The 14,223-nt window shown below is 36.6% G+C and overlaps 1 protein-coding gene across 2 annotated transcripts in view; it reads left to right on the top strand.

Annotated features, from left to right (window-relative positions):
• The window catches only part of ImpL2 (Ecdysone-inducible gene L2), a 175,010-nt gene that overhangs the window by 122,868 nt on the left and 37,919 nt on the right, over positions 1-14,223 (top strand). For both annotated transcript variants that reach the window (XM_081764295.1, XM_081764305.1), the window contains exons 3-4: positions 1,826-1,871; positions 9,249-9,409. In XM_081764295.1, the coding sequence (XP_081620421.1) occupies positions 1,826-1,871; positions 9,249-9,409 (207 nt within the window). The remainder of the gene's footprint in view (positions 1-1,825; positions 1,872-9,248; positions 9,410-14,223) is intronic.

Genomic DNA, 14,223 nt, shown 5'->3' with positions numbered 1-14,223 from the left:
GGCCCCCCTTGGGCTTGGTCTTCAATATCCAATCTTTCTTTTGGCCTTGCTTAAACAACTTCTTGTTTTGTTCTAAATCCAGACTCCATATTGGCGTAGATATTAATATTACAGTCGATTGGTAAAATCAATCTTCCACATTTAAAAATTAAAATACACACAAGTACAAAAATAAGCATTTACCATAAAAACATTAGCTGCAAGTGTTCAAAATAGATTTATAGCTTCTATAAAATCAATTGAAAATTGCTATTTTTAATTAGGCAGCTAGTGAAAAACAGCAACTTTCGACTCCAGCCGAGTTTAAGCTCAACCTAAACTCAGTTGACCAAAGTGAACTGACCCGACTGACCCTACCCGACAGCCCGACCCGATCTGACCCGACTGACTCGACCCGATAACCCGACCCAAGCTGACCCGATTGATAAGACGCGACAACCCAACTCGAGCTGACACGATTGACCCGACTCGATTGACCCGACCCGACAACTCGACCCGAGCTGACCCGACCTGACAACCCGACCCGAGTAGCCTGACCCGACAACCCGACCCGAGCTGATCCGACTGACCCGACCCGAGCTGACCCGATTGACCAGACGCGACAACCCGACTCGAGCTGACACGATTGACCCGACCCGACAACCCGACCCGAGCTGATCCGACTGACCCGACCTGACAACCCGACTCGAGTAGCCTGACCCGACAACCCGACCCGAGCTGACCCGACTAACCCGACCCGACAACCTGACCCGAGTTGACCCGACTCGAGCTGACCCGACCCAACCCGACCCGTTTGAGAGCACTAGCTACAAGTACACTCAACAAAGGAGACTTGTGTAATAAAATAAATAAATAAAAATTGAATTACGGTATTATTATATTCAAAGAAAAAAGTTTCGTACCAAATATGATTTAATCAACGTTATTATTGAAATTAGGTACTTGTGGGATAATAACAAAACGTACGTTTTCTTACACGAGTGCAGAAATCTGGACTGGACTCTATACATTTTTCGTAGGATGAGCAAGTGATATCAAAGAATCTACATTATATTAATTTGTTTTCTTTCTTACAGTTCGAATTTTAAAACTGTAACTTTTCATAGGAGTCTGAAACTCCAAGTTTGTTAGATGTTATATTTAGTTTCTAAAATGTATTTAAAATGTGACCAAAATTCAAATAGTTGCAACTGGTAGTAATTTAAATTCGCTGATGAATGAAAGATGTTCTTACGAATTAAGAATGCGTCGTCTTTCTCTTCGGTGACATGGATTAGGTACTTTTAATTCTACAAGTTGTTAAGAGTTTAACGAAAAAAATACAGCAACATAGATCTCATTAAAGTTTCCAGATCTTACGCTTTCTCATAAGATTTACTTCTTCTTTTGCTGGAACGCATTAAGTTGTACGTTTTTATTTTCTCCGTAAAACGGAGAAGGTAGTTACGAGCATTCTTCTTTCGCCATTGACTGCGAATCTATCAAAAAGCAATGAACGTTCTCCTCGTTATTTCTAGATAAATGTTGGAATCTACAACTTAAAAATTGTTCAGAAACGTGTTATCTCACTATATTTCCTTCCCCCTAAAAATACAAGTATAAAATTTTCTTACTACGAACTCTAGACATGATTGTAACGAACATAAGTGTGTGTTCTTCACAATGCTAGGTACTTCCTTGCTAATTTACGGTTCAAAACATGTAACTAAGAGCTAGCGCAGAGTTCTTTTTAAAGCAAGATGGATGGTTGTTCATTACTTATTATAAGCATGATTGTATTTAAAATAACATCAGTATTAACAAGTATTTTGTTTCTTCTTTTCAGAATTCCCTTGATCCAAGTGCTAACACAAGAAGTGACAAGGAAAATGGTAATTTTCTATTCGCACTTGCTTATGTTACGTAATTTTTAAGAACATTAAATATTTGGAAATACTCATACTAAATCACACATCAATATACACCTGGAAACCGTAAATAGATCAACGATTAAATCATTGCAAATGTCAAATTATTTATTATGCTGTATATGAAGAATTTTAAGAACGCGTCCAATAGGGTGGGCCGAAAAAATATTTCTCTGAATTTCCATTGGCCGGGTTGCGGAAAAGTTCTCTCGTGTTAGTGGTAATCTAAAAAAAAAAAAAAAAAAATGGTCAACTCCTTCCTTTACTTCATGGGACTTGAATATTTTTATGGCGGCAGCTATGCAACCCGCACGATACTATGAAGAAAATTGTGCTGCACACCTATAACTTTTTTTTTTCACACTGAAGCATTCTGAGGCTGAAAATAAATAAATAAAAAAAAAAAAAAACAAGAGAAAAGTGAGATGCAATATTGTTCCTATATGGTTAGAAATTATAATCAATTAGACGAAGAAATTATGTTGGTGTTTCCAAAACACATTATGAATATACAGTAGGTCATGAAAAATTGTTGATAAACCTTTCCTTGCAGTTCTTAGCTTGCTTTGGCACATACACTCCGAAACTCCCCAGAACCCACCAGAGGAGGTGGCTGCAAAACGAGTTCCACCCTCCAACCCACTTGTTTCCGATTTTTTTTTTTTGGCTCGTTTACATTTGACAGTCTTGCTGAGAGTCAAAATTTTGCATTTTTTCGAGACTCTAATTTTGCCCTAATAAAGCCTTCATCGCTTGCGTATTGCACGGAAAACATCGAATTTCCTCAGAAACTGTAGTCGCCGTTCAAATAATTTCTTCTATCTGGCTCGAAGAAAATTCTCTTGTTAATGGTGACTTGGTGACGTCCATTGAGAACCAATCGATCATTTCATGATATTTACTTGGTCTAAGTTTACTTTCGGATCAACAAATTGACATAGATTTGATCTCTTCTTCTGCTAACACTTTTTTTACACTTCTCCAGGGGTAAAAGTGGATTTGAAAAGGTAGGGGACGGTATGTAGTGGCATGACGTCACTCCGTCCCCCTGTCATCTTAGCCCATTGTAATTTCTTAGGAACTGGGGTACGGTGTATTATTTTTTGCAAGTGGGGACACGGCGTCCACCTGCTTTCCCCGCACTTTTATCCCTCCTCTTCTCCATCCTAAGACTCGAATGTCCTACTTGCTGTCGGTGATAATTGCCAACGACAAGTTTTCAGGATGGGCAAAGTAAGCATTGGAACTAATCACAGTATACACGGTTCTTCTTAATTCCTCTGGAAGAAATGATGCAGATCGAGCGAATAGCCATAAGTGTCGAGTCCCGTTGGTGAGAGAAGAATTTCGCTTTATTTCAAACCAAACTCGTGCATATACTTTTCTGACATACTGTGCAAGCCAAGAAGCGCTTCTTCGGGATTTTTGGAGTAAATTACGAGTCGTCAAACAATGGGACATGACAATTGGTCCAGGCTTTTTCTACAGAAGGTCTGGAGGACAGAAACCTTCTGAAACGACTCGGCAAATGTTCAAAAGGTATTGCTGATCGTTACTCAAATTTTTTAACACCATTTTGTCAGGTCGGGCCGGCACCGAAATACACAGGTATAAAATTACAATGTATAAAATTTCAATGTTTCCGACTTTTTATGAAACAATGCTTTACGTATTATTATTATATATTTTATATATATTTTACAATACAACATAAACAATTATCTCTTATACTTATTGTATTTTTAAGGAGCATAAGTGTTTCGCTCGCCATTAACAGTAGAAATATTTGTGTGTGTGTGTGTGCGTGTGTCGAATATAATCCTGTATTAATCTGAAACCAAACTTTTTTTTTCTTATTCATTGAAGAGAGTAAATTTCATGATCACCATACATTGAAACTTCTCTGGTTTTACTTATCACAATTTAGCGATATAGTCCAGAGTTTGTTTTGTATTTGAATGGCGCTAGCGTAAAAGAGCAACATGATTGCGTTTGTGCAATTCCATCCTTTTCCTGCTGGTTTGCTCTTCACATATTTGCACTGGCTCCCAAAGCAGCAAAGGCGCAAATCTGTCTTCAACATTGGGGGGGACAGGTAAGACGTTCCCATATATATATATATATATATATATATATATATATATATATATATATATATATATACGATGTTCAAAATATTTATGAAGTTGAAAAACAATGCTCTGACGGATCAGGGGAGCAGAATTGTTTTCAGTGACGTATTTAGGAGGCTATCGGGCTCATTCTCCCCTCGAAATAATTTGTTAGTTTTACGCATTCCACGTACAACAATAATCCTTCTTACCATTTTTAAGAATGTCATTGACTTTCCATTTTCTTATGCTTTTTGTTCAGAAATAATACTGTATTTGTCAAATTTCATTCCATATAAGAACTGCGTCCTTAATAGTTCTTTCTGTCATCCTTTCTATTTTTCTGTTTCTTTTTCTTGACGTTACTACTTTCATTTCGCCTATCATACTTTATCGACCGTTGTCAGTTGTGATTCAAGTTGGCCGTCATCAGTAACACCAAAACTAAGAAGAGTTGATAAGCGAAACTAATGTACCACACCAACATGCGCGGATATCAACATGACAGGACTTTAGTTATTATAACAAAGGAACAATTACATCGTTTAGTTATTTTTAAATGAAGGAAATGTTTGCATTAAAGAAAATCAAAACGGGGGAATAATTAGCCCGGGAAATTAGGACGGCCAAGAGGATGTTTTCTTTTTCTTGTATGAATAGAATAAAGGGTTAGATTCACCTCTAAATTTTTGTATCATATCATATAGGATTTATCGATCTGTAATTCTTGCCATTATAACTTCAAAATGCATAAATTAAAATATATTTAATTCTCAATCTCAGGTGGGCAATTGCCCACTTCCTTCCTTGTGTTGGGCATAGCCCTTGAAAGAAAATCCTAAATACGCCATTGGTTGTCTTCAACATTGGAAGGTGGGCAGATTTGAGGCTTATTCTAGATAAGGGAGATGAAACTCATATTACGGTAGATGAATCTGATCAACTGTTGTAGAGTATATTATATATTAGGTGATGTAGATGAAGTAGTAGTACATATCAGTATTACAAATCACTGATGTGAAAACATTCTGAAATCTGAATACATGCATATTTATAATTGGTATGTTTCTAATTAGGCATCCACAAAGATCCACGTTAAAATTGTTTTATAGTAATATAATAATATAAATGACGCCTTCCCCAAAACCATGAAGAAAGAATATCAATTATGTATGACGCAACAATACTCTTTGAGCAAAATGATTATAATCTCAATAACATTACAGGAATCGTTTCGGAAATCTGACGCATGTTATACTCTTTACTTAACAGATGTAACCTTAAGATTATAGAGAAAAATGTTCCAGCAATTGAATTCTTTTCTTTGCTTACGAAACATCCTCTCTCAAAAGAAAAATTGGGACACGCGGAAATACGTAGGAACAAACCATGGTTCGAACTAGCAGAGAAGAGAAAACAGGCAAAATTACGTTGGCTACAAAATCCGAATGAAATAACTACACAAAATTTCGTAGACATCAGGCGAGGAACTTCCAAAACTCTTAGAACAAAGAAACGCGATATTTTGAAAGCTAAAATTTTGGAACTTGAAGATAATAGTAAAAATAAAAACATTCGGGACATGTATAAAGGGATCAACGAATTTAAGAAAGGCTATGAACCTCGTTCTTATATATGAAAGAAAGCTGATGGAACAGTTCTCACTGATACAGACAGCATTTTAAATAGATGGAAAGATTTCTTTGACGATTTGCTTAACACGCAGCCAAAAACTAATGTGCGTGGAGAAAGGAAGATACACACCGCAGAACCATATATTCCAGAACCCAATCGAATAGAAGTAAAAATCGCTATAAAGAAATTAAAGAAACACAAATCTCGGGTGTAAACGAAATTCCGGCTGAGTTAATTTTAGCTGGAGGCAAAAAAATTGTGGAACAAGATACACAAACTCATTCTCCTTATCTACAACAAGGAAGAATTGCCACAAGAGTGGGAAGAATCAATCATTGTTCCAATCCACAAGAAAGGCGACAAAACTGGCTGCAATAATTATCGAGGCATCTCTCTTCTGTTAATATCCTATAAAATCCTTTCAAACATTCTATTAGCAATATTGACCCCATACGCAGATGAAATGTTTGGAAATTATCAGTGTGGATTTAGACGAAATCGATCAACTATCGACCAAATATTTACCATTCGCCAAATACTTGAAAACAAGCGGGAATACAGTAGTCAGGTACATCAACTATTTATTGATTTTAGAAAGGCTTATAACTCGGTTAGGAGAGAAACATTGTACAACGTTCTTACAGAATTTGGAATACCGATAAAGCTAATTAGATCAATTAAGGCATGTTTAAATGAATCCCAAAGTAAAGTCCGGGTAGGAAAATATTTGGCCACGAGCTTTCACGTTAACAATGGCCTGAAACAAGAAGATGCGTTGTCGCCATTATTATTCAACTTTGTCCTGGAATACGCTATAAGGAAAATCAAAGATAGCAACCAGGGCCTAGAGCTGAACAATGTTCACCAGGTTATGCGTACGCTGATTATGTAAACTTAGTAGGGGATGATAGGAGAAAAATAGAAAGAAATGCAAAGGTCTTATTAGACGCGCTTGCATGGACATGGGTTTAGAAATAAATGCAGAGAAAACTAAATACATGGAAGTGCGTCGGGACCGTAATACGGCAATTCATGTATGTGTTAAAATTTTAAATAACACTTTTGATAAAGTGGATTCTTTCAAATATCTAGGATCAATATTAACAGACGAAAATCATATTCACGAAGAAATTAAATGTCGACTAAAAACAGGGAATTCGTGTTATTATTCAGTTCAAAACCTCTTGTCGTCGCGAATTCTGTCGAGGGATTTGAAGCTTAAAATGTATAAAACGATAATCATACCTGTTGTTCTGTATGGTTTCGAAACATGGTCGCTTACTGAGTGCAGAGCATAGACTGAAAGTATTTGAGAACAAGATCCCGAGAGAAATATTCGGACCAAGAGGAACGGGAATGGGGAATGGTGGAAACTTCATAACGACGAACTACGTAAATTATACGGCTTACCAAACATTGTTAAGGTCATCAAGTCTAGGAGGCTTAGGTGGGCAGGACATGTAGCCAGGATGGAAGAAAGTAGGAACGCTTTCAAAGTGTTAGCAGTAAGACCAATCGGAAAACGACTTTTAAGAAGATCTAGGCGCAGATGGGAAGACAATATTAAGATGGATCTCGCAGAGATAGGAATACAAACTAGAAACTGGATCCAGTTGGCCAAAAATAGAAGTCAGTGGAGAGCTTTTGTGAACGCGGCATTGAACCTCCGGATTCCATAGGCTATAGAGTTAGTTAGCTTACGAAGCATGAGTAGATGCCTAGGCTGATACTACAAATAGATTAAATGCGCATTTACTGAAAAGATGGGTTCTACTGACGTTGGATAGTCTATATACTCTTCGTGTGCTAGGGCCTAGGGGAGAGGAGGAGATAAGATTTCATATCAGGTTACGTCACGCACAGTCGCACGCCTTCATTTTCATTAAAAATGGAAAAGCCAAGAGAAACAAATTTCATCTCATTTTCCTTTGTGCCAGTCGGACACAACTCATCACAGTTATCTGCAAAAAGCACTTTTCAAATCGGATTATTGGGAGAGCCTCCAGTTCCAATGTTGGGGGGGGGGGGACATGTCTCCCCATTTCCCCGGAATGTGTGCCCGTACCTACAGCTGAGACAACTTTCCAGCATGAGGAGAGGGGCATATCCTCCTCTGGCATTTATTGCAATTTGTGCCCAAATAGCGGAAGCGGAATTAATACATATTGATGAGACTACTAAACTCACTACAGCACGACGTTCAGTTTGAAATACTACAGAATACGATTCTTTTTTAGAAAAAAAATGGAAAAGCCAAGAGAAATCAATTTTATCTTACATTCCTTTGGAGCAGTCGGACATAAATAATGACACTTATCCGAAAAAGCACTTTTTAAATCAGATTATTGGGGGGTACAGTCCCCCCCAGGTCCAAGATTGGGGGGGACATGTCCCCCTCGTCCCCCCCGGGATTTGCGCTAGTGCAAAGCAGTGAGAAATAGTCTATGGCTTTTCGGTAACTAGGATAGCAAATCAATCCTCTTTCCTTCTATAACTGATAAATGATCACATATCAAGACATTTGTTTTATGTTCAGTCAATTTTTGAACTCTTTTTGAAGATAAAATTACATTTAAACAGGAACAAATACAAGTTGAAAATAAAGTAGATTTGACATCGTTGCGCCTGCAAATTAGTGACCTTGTCCTTACTCAAAAAAAGTATATCATTCAACATATGATAGTGTAGTAGTTCTCAACCTGAGGGCATAAACAACGAGAAAGGGGCCGAAGCTACTGACAGAAATATAATAAGTTATAAAATTATGAATAAAGCACCACTCAAAATGATTATTTGCAGTTTACTTGTAGCTTTTGCAAACTTCATAGACTACATATTTGGCATTTTGTATGGTGTGCAGAAGTCTTGCTGGGAAAAAATATAAATTGATGAGATTATTATTATTATTATTATTATTATTATTATTATTATTATTATTATTATTATTATTATTATTATTATTATTACTGCTATTGAAGATTAGATAATCCAGTGTTATATCACAAATCGAAGAAAGGGTCAGACGAAAAGCATGTACGGCCAACGAGTGGGAAGAAGGGGACATGTGGAATGTGTAAGGTTTGCAAAAGGGGTGTCAGGTAAGCAATCTTAGGGGATCTCTGTTTTGGGGTATCAAAAGCAGAAAAGGTCGTTAGGATGAATATTACTGAATAGCAGGGAGTTTGTTGTTTAGTAGTAGCGAGATTACTCTTTACTTCATGCAAAGTAAATGCTTCGATGCTAGACTATGTAAGTTTATGGAGAGCAACATTGTACTAGTAGATTTTCTAGAAATTCTCTGTTATTTCTTCATACTATGCGTTCTTGTCATCTTCATTCACTTGTATTTGTCATGCATCCCCTTATATGGAATGTTAAGCTAAATCATTTATTATTCAAAGGTGTTTTCAAAAATGAGGTTCGAGCACAACTTTTTGAATATAGAGGACAGGAATCTTAATAATTTCATAAAATTGTGTCTTACCACATCGAAAATTTCGTATAACTTTATAAGTACACTGTATTTACATGAAAACAAATCAAATCATGATAAAAGAAAAAAAAAAGTTGTTAGAAGTCTTCATTTCTGTTTCAGGAAAATCAGGTTTCGCTGGACGGGAGTGGGTAAAGATTTCTTCAGCGCCGCCAAAAATAGTTACTGTGAAAGTGGGAACCAGTATCCAACTAGAATGCCAAGGAAGTGGGAGTCCTCCTCCAATGATTACATGGCTTCGAGATGGAGGGCTGTTAGATGTTGTAAGTTATGGAGGAATTAAAAATGTATTATTTTATTTTCTTTTTCAATTTCGTATGTCTTTTTTTGAATAAAGTTGTTTTCCTGATGTTTAGAAAGCTCTGTTTTCGAAACCAAGTCTACCGCACATAAAAAGAGAGTGGTAACTATACGTATTGGTAAATATGGGAGAGATGGTGCAAGAAAACAAGACTGTACATTTCGGTTTACATAATATCTATTATACAGCATTTGAATGACGAAATGACGAAATATATATTAGGTTCATTAATATTAGCTGGTATTGCATATGAAATAGAAAATACGCCTATTACTATTATTAGCTGAACCTGCGCTGTCTACACAGCGCATCATTCTAATATGAGCATAAATCAACTTCCCATTTCCTCACTTTTTCTGTGCATGTTTGTTTACAGACACAAGTGAAGAACGGGAGGAGTCTGAAAGGGAGTGGATTGCCATAGAGAACTTAGCTTTTTAATATATAGATGTTAGAATGAGTTTGTATCAATCTTGGAGAAGTGATAAATGGTGTCAAATGCAATTTCTTCCCTTACAAATTCACATCCGTGTACATCTCGTTGCGACTCCACAGCCCTTTGAAGTTCCCATATAGAAAGCAAAGCGCCTACAATATTCGCCAACTTGCTATATATAATTCTTCTGCTGGTTGCCTAACACAAGTGTATCAACCTTAATGACGCCCTAGCGAAAATGTTAAACTTTTATTCTCAAAACGAAACCTAAAACGTTGAATAGAACACTATTTTTTTTTAAAAAAATCATAATTTAAAAAAAAATAATTAGAGCTAGCAAATCTACACAAAATTTGAAATCGATCTGCGAAAACGACGTGGTTTCCGATATCTTATTGTCGATAGGGATTCACTACAAACATACAAACGTAGTATTTTAACGCACAAACTAGCCTTTGGCCATCTGTGGGCTTTGCTCCGAGACCCCCTTCCTCCCGTGTTTGCTCTCCCTACGGTCTCTTACCTTATATTTTAACCGTTTCTTCCTAATACGCCTCACATTTTAATTTTACGTTCCTAATACGCCTCACATTTTAATTTTACAACAGTCTTTGTTTTGTCATCCAAAAAATATCGACTTATTGTTTGATGCTGAAATTGGGTCCAGACTCTTTGAGCTTTTTCTTTATTTACAGTTTTTAGCTTTCGAAAAAGAAATTCGGAATTTTTCTGTGGATTAGTTCCAGAAGGCTACAAACATGCCAAATTTAATCAATCTAGTCCTACCAGAAGTACCCTATTATCGGGTGTAGAAGGTGTTACATTTAAATAACGTGGGAAAGGTTTTTCAGTTCCTCATAAAATGCTACTAGAGTTGGACATTTTTATTTTTGGTGATTAACTTAGATAACCTTATCAAAAACCTCAAAACATACCAAATTTCAAGTTTTTATCCCAATTTCAGTTATCTAAAACATGAGATTTAATGTAAAAAAAGAAACATTCATTTAAATAAAATTAGGAAATTTATCCCCTTCATTTTACCTCCAAAAATGTAGAAAATACTTAGCCTCCAATACTTAGGTCCTGAGCTTAAAAAGAAAGCTTCTCTTCGTGTTATAGAAATTATCTATTTTAATACTTCCGTCGGTTGTAGCGTTTCCATCCCCTCTCTCTTATACCTTCCACCATATCTTTTATCGTGTCTTTTAGAATACAGTGCGTTGTTATCGAATGTCGCAATCAGTTTCTCTTCCGCTTTTAGTCTCGAACAGTATTGTTCTTTTCTCCCTATTATTCCCACTATTATCCCCTAGTTTTCCGTTTAACCCATTTTTTCATTCTTCTCTACACTCACATTTTGAAAAGCATCTAATCATTCTCGTTGCTTTTTAGTAGGGTAAATGTTTCTGCCTCGTTGCATGTATCAATATAACACTCCAAACGAAACGATAAGTCATTCTCTTTGACAGAGATCCAGAAATTGGACTTTTTCTTTTTCCTAAATACTTTTTTCACCATTATAATTTTTGCTTTTATTTCCCGTTCTCACTCATGATTTCCCTAATTACACCACTTTGGTACCAGGAATTGGTCATGTTTTCTAATTTTCTACATTTGCATTTCTATCTTTGATACAGACCGCTTCAATCCGATCACCACCATAGCTTTTTTCTTTCTAACGTTTATTTTCATTATATAATAATTATTAAAAATATATATTCCTTTCTCTGGCTGCATCTTTCATCAACAAAGATCGTTCTTCATTATAACACATTAGGGCTGAACTAAGCCTTAGAGGATCTAAGTACTTATATATATATATAACCAGAGCCAAGCTCGATATACCGATAAATATTTGAATAAGCAAACATACAACGTATGTGTAACTTTTAGCGTATCAAAAAAGACAATGTTATGTGTATCGCAAACATTTCCGTGATATTTTAATTTTTTTTTCTGTGATTTTTCACATGATACCTCAAAACCACCGAACCCTCCAGTTGAAAGTGTCTGAATTTAACACTGCTTATGTATAAAAGAAATTCGATTGTTGTGTGCTAGGTGGCAGGAAGTGCCTACTTGAATCCATGTGACCTCAAAATGGAATTTTCAGAGTTTTTGTTTTTATTGACTGTTTTTCTGTTACAATTCTTTACGAAAGTGTGGCGTTGTGAAACTGCAGTGATCTTTGTGAATTACTCTAAATTCATTCTAGAAGACCAGGGTGCCCCGGGTCCTGGTTCGATTCTAACTCGCGCCAAGTGGACTTTGTGGTGAACAAGCACCTTGTGTGTGGATTTTCTCGAGTTTCTCTCGTTTCCTCCCATTTTCTTCATTACACTATTTCATTCATTCTCATTATCTCCGCCTACTTTCGCCTATAAAGCATAGCCCCTAACTGTGGGACATAAAACAGAAATATTTCATTTTTCGAGAAGGTTAAAAATATTATGCATGCTTAATTTAGTATAAATATTCGAATAACAAATTCCAATAAAACCAATTTAAACTCTGAGAAATTCAATTACTTGAAGCTTGTTTATTTGTGAAAGTTTTGGATCCCTATTCGCCACTAAGGTTATATAAGATGTGACCTCTGTGTAAGGTGGAATTCGAACCACCGAAATGCATTCAATACTTTCTCACCCGAAATAGAGCCCGAAACCACGAGCGCTAAAGATGCATGCGCTGGACAATAGACCAGTAGGGAGAGCTGTTTGAGAGTTTAGTTATAAATTTTACTTTTTAATCAATGAAAATTTAGTTATGCTTTTAAGTTGAGTGAGATTCTTCCTTCAAATTTCAATTTGATATCTCTGCAAACAGAGTGTATGAAATTTTAAACTGTGACATGAAGTTATTAGAGGTACAGAAACATGGTATTCCACCGCTAATATACAGAACATTATTAGCGTATATTGCTCTAATGATGATTATGTGTATATGGTAAAGACGGGGCAAACGGACATGCTAAGCAGTTTTCTGTTGCTTGTATGAATACGAATGATCGAAGAGAACTCAAGATATTTCTTACAAACCAGTAAACTTTCTGCAAAGTAAAGGTATAACAAAGAAATCAGTTTGTCAATTAGTCAAGGATATATTGAACAATTAGTATACAAGGGTGCAAGATGTCCATATGCCCCATGGGGTGGGGCAAACGGACAGTTACAGTTACAGTTTATAAACTTCTAGCACTATTACAATGAATGCGTACTAAGTGTGCATCGCGACCATTTGGATCACATTATACATGGAACCAGAAAAAACAACCTGTACACATTACCCAATCTTCTCCCTCGAGATATCGTTTGAACGAGTTAAACTTCTAGCTGCAGCATAGGACAATGATTGCGCTACACGCGCACTAAGTGTTTTGTGACGTTGTCCCAATCTTTACCAGCCATTTTTGCATCATTATTGAATATGTGTTTGTATTTGTCCTCAACAGCAAAGTTGTACGACAACTTTGTAATTCGCGTAGAGTTAACCCAAATCCCATTTCGTCCAAGGCAAGTAGATGCTTTCTAATTCATTTGCTGCTGTGCTGAGAATGTTGTATGATTTCCAAACTTTCGGATTCTGTGCGATGACATAACGCGTCGTCGTAGTGTATTACGAGGGACATTGAAAGTTGTCGATACAGTTGATAGAGGCATCTTGTCTTCACGTACGGTTCTAACAGCAGCGGCTATGGACTCATTTTCCTATTTGCATCTGTGTATTGTGCGAGATCGATAACGTACCATCTTTGGAAGAAATGGTAGTACTAATAACAAACTTCTTAAGTAATATACATACACAGAAATATTGTTTTTCTACTTCATACTAACCATTTATGTCACTGTCCGTTTGCCCCGCTAATTGCGTGTCCGTCTGCCCCGCACACACATTGGTTTCAAATATTTGTGACCCTACTCAATAGATGGCACACAACATTCATTTACTCTAGTGATGCGTGTGACTATCAATCTATTGTCTGCTGCTCTTCCCGCGAATGTTTAGCAATTTTCCTTCCTTGTCAAATATTTAATTTTTGAAGTTGAGTTTTTAGAAATCACGTTTTGGGACACTTACTTCTTTGCAATTGTTGCCGATTTCTTCGCAATAGTGCTGTACACATACGATATTCAGTGAATTCTACTCCTGCGATGTGAAGCACGAACTATAACCAAACACCACGCACGACTCGTCTCACTGTTGCCAGGTTAGCATATTTCCCATTACTATATTTCTTAACTCCTGTCGGTCTGCCCCCACCGTCCATCTGCCCCGTCCTTACCATAACCTGCATGGAGAACTTTATTTAACTGTTTAAGTCAACACATTATTGCAAT

Source organism: Thermobia domestica, chromosome 1, assembly GCF_964235325.1.
Source record: "Thermobia domestica chromosome 1, izTheDome1.hap1.1, whole genome shotgun sequence".
Lineage (NCBI taxonomy): Eukaryota > Metazoa > Arthropoda > Insecta > Zygentoma > Lepismatidae > Thermobia > Thermobia domestica.
The sequence above is the reverse complement of the archived record's forward strand: the minus strand, read 5'-3'. Positions and strand labels throughout refer to the sequence as shown.